This window comes from Apostichopus japonicus, chromosome 13 (assembly GCF_037975245.1).
Source record: "Apostichopus japonicus isolate 1M-3 chromosome 13, ASM3797524v1, whole genome shotgun sequence".
NCBI lineage: Eukaryota > Metazoa > Echinodermata > Holothuroidea > Aspidochirotida > Stichopodidae > Apostichopus > Apostichopus japonicus.
Window position 1 is genome coordinate 8,237,818 of NC_092573.1, and position 8,080 is coordinate 8,245,897.

At 35.8% G+C, this 8,080-nt stretch overlaps 1 protein-coding gene across 1 annotated transcript; it reads left to right on the forward strand.

The window, feature by feature from the left end:
• Positions 1-3,392: 3,392 nt before the first annotated feature.
• LOC139978658 (5-hydroxytryptamine receptor 1A-like) lies at positions 3,393-7,873 on the forward strand. Its single transcript, XM_071989038.1, has one exon. It carries the CDS (start codon positions 4,422-4,424, stop codon positions 5,610-5,612), a length of 1,191 nt encoding a protein of 396 aa, XP_071845139.1. The 5' UTR covers positions 3,393-4,421; the 3' UTR covers positions 5,613-7,873.
• Positions 7,874-8,080: the final 207 nt, after the last annotated feature.

Sequence of the window (8,080 nt, forward strand, 5' to 3'; positions counted from 1 at the left end):
ATATATATATATATATATATATATATATATATATATATATATTTATATATATATATATATATATATATATATATATATATATATATATATATATATATATATATATATATATATATATATATTTTTCTTCTTTCTTTCTTTTGTCGCCAACTAGAATCTTTCCAACATTTATTTTGATATTTTGTTTAAATGTTTAAATATTTGGTTTAAATTCCTTCATACTCATTCGTCATGACTATACTAGCCCGTTTAAAGACCAATGAAAACCTTTCAAATCGTGCAGGACAATTCACAAAATCAGTTTCTTAAATATCTTTAGAGATTTTACTTTTAGAAGAAATAATATATGTAGATGAACAAAACAATATTTCAGTTATTTATATTATGTCCTTAAAACGAAATTGCGTATAGAGGTAGAATCAATAGTCTGGCGGAGAAAATAACAAATTAACTTCGATTATGCTATTATCAATGATAAATTAAAAATGCATAACCTTGCTGCTACCGAAACAAAGTGGGAAGCTTCATAAGCCTTAAGATCACTTTAAACAAATTATATATTGTAATTACCTGATTAATGGCTGTACTTATAAAGATCAAGGCTAAACAGTGCCAAACTTTAGAACAATTATTCTATTGTTTTTGTTGGTGTTTTCCTGTCTTAGATTTGTGGCTCATAAAATTTGAAATTAATCGTCACCAAGTTGATCTGACTCGATAACGTTGCATATATTTTCCAAAGAAACTGTTTAAATGTTGAACAAGTAATGATTCAATGCAGTTTTCTATTTAAATAAAAAAACCTCTTAAGCACTTATGTTAATATAAAGTACATGATAAATGTAGAGGGGTTTATTTTCTATTTAAACCATGATCGTTAAGCTGCTCTATTTTAAATCAGATAAAAGACGGAAGGCTTAAAATGTGGTTGATTTAAAGCAGTTGCAATGACGTCTTCCCTTTTAGTAAATATTTGTGGTCTTAAAATTCGGACTGCCCCAGTTTCCTTGCCTCGTTTATTTGAGAAATTAATGCCTATATATGAATGTTGATGTTGTTATTGGAGGGGACTTTCATTTTGTGTTTAATATCAGCTTCGATTAATAGGTATAGCTTGCCTCAAACAAACTTCAGAGCTAGGTCTCAGTGTTTTGGAATGGATGGAATCTTTAAATCTAAACATTTATCAGATGTTTGGCGTGAACGAATCCATCTTACTTTGCTCTTTACGTGGAGCTTTAACATTAATACTGGTATTTAGACATGATATTTTTCCCAGTGTCAATATGGTGCTTTTTGAACTCTGTTTCAAATTGTCCTTCTTCCCCTAATATCCCGACGGAAACCGACTGCCTCACCTTAGACTATAAGCGCCATGAGCACCTTCGGGCGGGTACCGGCGCTATACAAAGTGTCCATTATTTTTATTAGATATTATTATTATATGGAAGCACGATTAAACATGACATTGTAAACCAAACAACAACCTGGATTCACTTGAATACAAATTTAAAGATTTGATAATCCCTCCGACATTTGATGCAAACGTACAAGAAAGAAGACTTTGGCGATATTCTCTTAATTAACCCAGTTTCAGAAAACTCTATGATAAGCTAAAAGCTTTTGTGTACTATTGTGTGATTGTTTTGTGTTGGATATTGAATACAATAGAATTGCGTCAAATAGTTCGTGCCATATTCTCCTTAAAATGCATATTTTTCGATGCATGGTTTACTCGCTTTCATTTCTTTTTCTTCTTTTTTTTGCAAGATAAATACAACATCATTAAAGCCTTTGAAAATTCTTCCCGAACAGACGAATTTTAACGTAGAACGTTTAATCAAACGTTCCTACAACTGCAAACCAGCACCTTTTCCCTTCCCTCTCCAGGGTCCTGGGGAGGGGGGAGGGGGTAGAGGGGGACCAGAAGACCGCCTTGAAACACCTGACCCTTGTCAATACGGATATCTTTGAGTATACGTTTGGATTATGTGAAGAAGAAATATGGTTTCCAACCACATTCCCCAAATGTAGACAGACACCCTATTACATAGGATGTTAAGTCAACCTATATGTCCAGATACAGTGTTTCCGTTTTGTTGTTTTACAATGTTAGTTACAAGATAAGAACACTGGTACCCCACCGTGTTGTAAGGAAGTAAAGTTTAAAACAGAATAACACAAAGGAAGAAAGAAAAGAGAGAATTGTTGTGTAGTCAAACACTTTGTCTTTAGCTTAATAACCTTTGTCAGGGCCGGGTTAAGAGCAACTGATGCCCCAAGCAGAGCCCAACCAATGTTGCCGCCTCGGCCACTCCATTGTTTTTACCTCCATGGTTTAACTTACAAGACATTAAGACACAATCAGTGCTGAAAGTAAAATAAAAGTTTGAAAATGTATAACCCCTTGTGCAAGTATTTTTTAACTGTATATTTGATTTCACTTTGAGTTAACAATTCTCACTTTGATGTTCACAAATTCACACTTTGATGTGAACAAAAATGTCAAAGACTATATACGCAATTTGACATGGTCAAATTATCGTCTTTAGACTGCCCGATCAGTCAATTGATATAATAAATTTCTTTTGCTGGACGGTGCAGCAACATTAAGTAATAAAATTGATATTGCAATACGCAATAGGTGAAGTGCTAAAAAGTTTTCAAAAGACATTTTAAATTATTCCCAGACCTTCGGGAGTTTACAATTAAATATAACTTACCCTTTCTCAGAAAATAATTGATTAAATTTTGAGCATACGTGACCATTACATGACAAAATTGTTCCCCGAGACCCGACCTGGATCTAGACGGTTCTGATAACGTATTTACATATTTTTTTCTAGGCTACTTAATTGTCCGAAAGTCCCGGGCCCCGGGGGGCCCCGGGGAGGTAGTCACCATAACTCCCTCTCGTCAGTTCTGATGAGCTGAAATGCTTAACTATATTCGTGTTGTTATTATATGAGCTTTGTTATATTCTATAGGTACATCCTTTCATCAGCGTTTTCCAAGTCTATTTCTTCATCCTAACAAAAGATGAAGAAATGAAATCAAACTTAACATCTCAACGTCATGGAGACAACAAACCTGTCATACTTAACCCCTTATGAATGGATTGACCAATATGCAAGTTATGTTATATAGACTGAGCCAATTCCGTGAATACGGGGCTATATATGTCTTGTTTATTTGCACTGAAACTGAACAGGCCTTTGCGAAGTATTTAAAAATAAGCCGTTTGAACTATAATGTGACGTCATTCCGTCGTTCAGTAGATAGCTATATAGCATACCTTTACAACGACAAATTGGTCACAATAAGAAACAGATATAAAGCATGTCCGGGGAATTATATTAACGGTAGTTTACTACTCTTCTCTTAATTGCTCGAAACGCACGAAAATCACCTGCTGGCAGCTTTCATTGGAACGCTGAACAGATTTTATCCATTATTCAGAGATGACTTACGGATATGCGGCCGATCGAAGGTTGAAAATAATAACTTGCAGGCTCTTTTCTATTCAATTTTGTTAGACGAAATCGTGATTATTTTCCCCCTTTTACACGCACAAAAGAAGGAGAATATCAAGAAATTTAATTGTTGAAAATTTCATCTGCATTTCTTTAAATTCAATACCACATTTATCGGATATTTTGCGTTTTCTCTGCGACGGAATCGAAGCTAATTGTTTATTCCGACCTCGTGTGGCAGTCTCGACAACATTTTTGACGTCGTTTAATAAGAAAATGTCTTCATAATTTTATCAATTCCTGTGATATGAAGGTAAACTAGAAATTGTCTTCGAGAATTCTATTTCAGTTTCGTTTGAACCCATCGAAACGTCTAACGGCGACAGACAGTTGCAAAATCTTGTGTACAAACTTTCAGTAACAAATTTCCATGCAGTTCGATCCGTGTCGTTTTCTCTCAAAGGAAAGAAATGCATGATATTGTCATTATGATGTTATCTTAATATTGTTAGTCTTCACACGGATCAAGTTCAAATCCCAGTGTCGTATTTTGGAGACAGTTTTGCGGTGGAAAGTGTTGACTACTACAAAACATCTTTTTTTTTTCCATTTCTATTGCCGTTTGATATCGCATTACGCCGTTATGTACTGTGACAAAAGGTTTTACACTGACAATCTTTATATCTTAGGATGACGAAATTCTGTATTTGGAAAAGACAGCCCATCAAAGAGGAGAAATTTTGATTAACATGCTTTTTGTTTGAATTTTTTTGTAAAGTTTTATCTATCGAATGATTTCCCCATGTGTCGTCGAACACGTTTGGTATCTACTTAAGTTCGTTTGATACACCTATACAAGAAGTTGATTGAGTTGAAATTGAATCTAGAAAATAAGAAGCAGCTTGTTAATATAGAGCCTACTTTAAGGATTTCAAATCCAATTCCAAGATGGAGAATCAAACACTTTTTGCCACTCCTACTGTCCCCATGGAGACAGGAGGAATAGATGTGGTGACGATCATCATCAAAACACTTTACACTTGTATTGGAATTCTCGGTATCGGTGGTAACGGTCTTATCTTGGCGATGCTTATTAAGATTCCCGCATTACGTAATACCACCAATCTATTAATTGGTCATCAATCCGTCATCGATTTTTCTTCCTCCGTACTTCTCTTGGCGACTTTCCTTCCCCCTCCTTTACATGACATGACAGAGCTGTGGCAAATGAATCCAGCTTTAGCAGAGATTTTTTGTAAACTTTGGGTCAGCCGTTTGTTTTATTGGACCGCGATTAAAGCGTCCACAGCCAATTTGGTGTGTCTGACTTTGGAGCGGTATGTGGCGGTTGTTCATCCTCTTAAATATCGGGAGAAACTGAAGATTACAGAGGCGACTATCATTTGCAGTATTATTTGGTTTGTCGGATTTCTTGTCCAAATTTACCAATTAAAGACATTCTTCGTCGAAGATGGTATTTGCGTTTTAAAATATAGTTTTAAGGGCTTAGCATACCTCTCTGGTATTTGGATATTTTGTATGACTCTGCTGGTCCCTTTACTTGTCATGTCCTTCGTCTATGTATCCATATTCTTGGCTTTGCCGAGGAAGGTCTCGCCAGTGACTTCCAACAACGCACCATCGAAGGTATCCAATCCAACACATTCGGGTGTGACTGAGCATAACATATCAGGGGGAACGCAAGGTGACCGAGAGACGCCAATAACCGATATGCTACACGGAGGAGAGGGTCAGCAAAAGAACGTAACCACTACAAGAAGTTTGATACACCCTAGTAACCATAAGCCCGCTAAGGTGGAGAAGGGGAGAGGAGAAGACAAGAGGGATAAAGTGCGACGCAATGTTCTCTCAACGATGGTGATCGTGAGTGTCACATACACCATTTGCTGGACTCCCAATCAAATTTATTTCCTCTATTTTAATCTGGGAGGGGAACTTGATCTGAATGGCGGTCTTTATTATTGTACGGTATTGGCAGCGGCCGCCAATATGTTTATCAACCCAATCATTTATGCTTTTAAGTATAAGAAATTTCAAGACGGTATGAAACAGATGGTTTTTGGGAAGAGATTTTCCCAAACGAACGATTCCACTGCGGGTTCTAATCCAAGAAGCTAGAACCAAAATGTTATTCAACTTGGCGGACGATTGATTAACTGATAAACCAAAGAATCGTAGAAGGCAGATTAATGAGCAGGGGTCAAAGGTATTAATATCAACGTAAGATGATGGTAAACGGATCAAGCAGTGCGTTAAAAGCTCATATGAGGGGGAAACTAAAGGGGGAAACTATAAACTAAAAGCAAGATATTGTGAAGAGAATATGAAGTTAACCATCAAGGGGAGAGGACGGTAGAAAGATGATGTAAAATGAGAAACAGGTGAAAAACTGAGGAATATGAAATTAATATCAAAGCAAATATGATGATAGGTTGAAGGAGATAAATTTCAAGAGGGAGACGATTTGGATGAGGTAAGCCTAAGAGGACAAACCTAAAATGGACGGTGATAAAAAGGAAGACGATAATACCACAGAAAGGTGCTGATAAATACAGACCTAAAGGTCGCGGTGACACGGAAGATGCTAAACCTAGGGGAGAGCTGTCTTAGAGATTGGCCACTCGTGGAAAATGAACCGAATCAAGGTGAGAGGATGGCTTGGTTGATATCGAAAGGGATTACGGTAAGAGAATAGTCAAGAGAGTTTTGTCGATTATGACCAATATCATGGGACAGACAATAAATCAAACATTGAGTACTTCCCCATAAACTGCCCATGCAGTTTGTTACTTGTTAACATCGGCCTCTATTGGCTCCAAATTAGGATAAAGCATATGAACATGGTTGAATGTTTCTATCTGAAGATTTCAACCCTTAGAATGTTTTTTTCTTGATATTGAGGAGGGTAATAATCAGATGTAATAATTTTCTGGGACAGAGAATGTTCCATTGGTGTTATTGAAAGACATACAATGATTTGAGTATAAATGACATTTATGTTTGGCCCACAATCGGTAGGGTGGGATCTTTGCAGCATATTTGCGGGCAATACGTATAGTAAATGGTTTGACATAACCTGATGCAAAAGCATAGTAAACCATTGAGTACTTTTGCAAATTAGGTCATGTGTTACTTAATGAGCAATATAAACTTGTTGTAATGTTATATTAATTGAGCTAACAAAGAACAGTAACTTTCAAAAGGGGTTTGTATTAGATAACGCTTGCGATCAATTAAATTATTCATATAACTATGTAAATATATTTGCTAAAATATTTGGCATGGCGGAAGTCGTTCCGTTGTAACCGACGACCAGATGCGTTCGGTGACGGAGAAGGTGGGGGTGGAAGGGAGTGGTTGGCGAGAGATCGCTCCCATGTACCGTATCAACTTTATTGTTTGGGCTTACATGACGTAGCCTGATATTGACTATTTATTCCTTTTGACAACGAACAGTAATTGTTGTTTCTGTGTTAGCTTTCTTTTCCTCGATAACCTATAATCACTTTATTAGTAAACATACGGAACGGACGCTGGAAAGGTTTTCTGACTAACGAACAACAGACAGAACTATATAGATACAGTATAAATACATCGTGGGATCTCTGTTTGCTTTTATCATTTGTAAGATTAAACAAAGAAGTAATGGCAATTCTACAAATATTAAAATCTTTCCAAAATTCCGAATTTCCAGCTCTCAAATCGCTTCAACTGAATCTCAGAAAAAAAAATTTGCTTCGATTTTTAAAGCTGTTATATTATTATTATTATTATTTCTGTTTTTAGGTTGGTATTTAGTATAATATGATGTTTTAGAATGTACAGGTGTCATTTGACTCATTATTAAGTATACTCTTGACATTAATAAATAGATCTATATGTGATTACAAGTACAAAATGAAGCCCATTAATACAACTATGTTTTTTGTTTTGTTTATATATGCACCAATGCTGTGTATGACTCTTGGTGTGATTCTAACCGAATGAAGCCTCATTTTGGCTTGACATATATTGGCGTTGGGTTGAAAATTTGCATCCTTCCACCTCATGTATAGGTAACTATAGTTACATACAATTGTATACTGCTCATTCTAACTTAGCAACCCTATATATATTTAGTTATAATCGTTTGGATTGCCAGAAATTAACACGTTCTTAACGGTTAAGTCCAATGCAAAAATTATATTTGGTTTTTATTCTTTTATTACAACTTAACTTGTTTTTAACAGAGTGACGCGTACAGCACCAGCTGACCTACCATATTGTGACAAATTAAACATACAATAAAGAAGTTAAACTGTCAGCCTGTACATTAATGTTGTAAATATAATATTTTGACAATACTATACATCAGGTGTTTAATTATTTACAAGCATGCAGTATCATGATCACAATCAGGGTGGGGAGGGGGGAAGGTAGGAAGCATCAAAAAGTGGGGGGGGGGGCACAACGTCAGAGGGGCACTTTCTCATTCCACAACCACCCACTCGTTATGCTATAAACCGATAAACACCGGCTATATTACATAATTATATATGATGTGTTAGTATGCTATCAATACTATTATGGTGCACGTGAATAATTAA

Coding starts and splice junctions, on each gene's coding strand:
- LOC139978658 (XM_071989038.1), top strand. CDS start 4,422: ATGGAGAATCAAACACTTTTTGCCACTCCTACTGTCCCCATGGAGACA.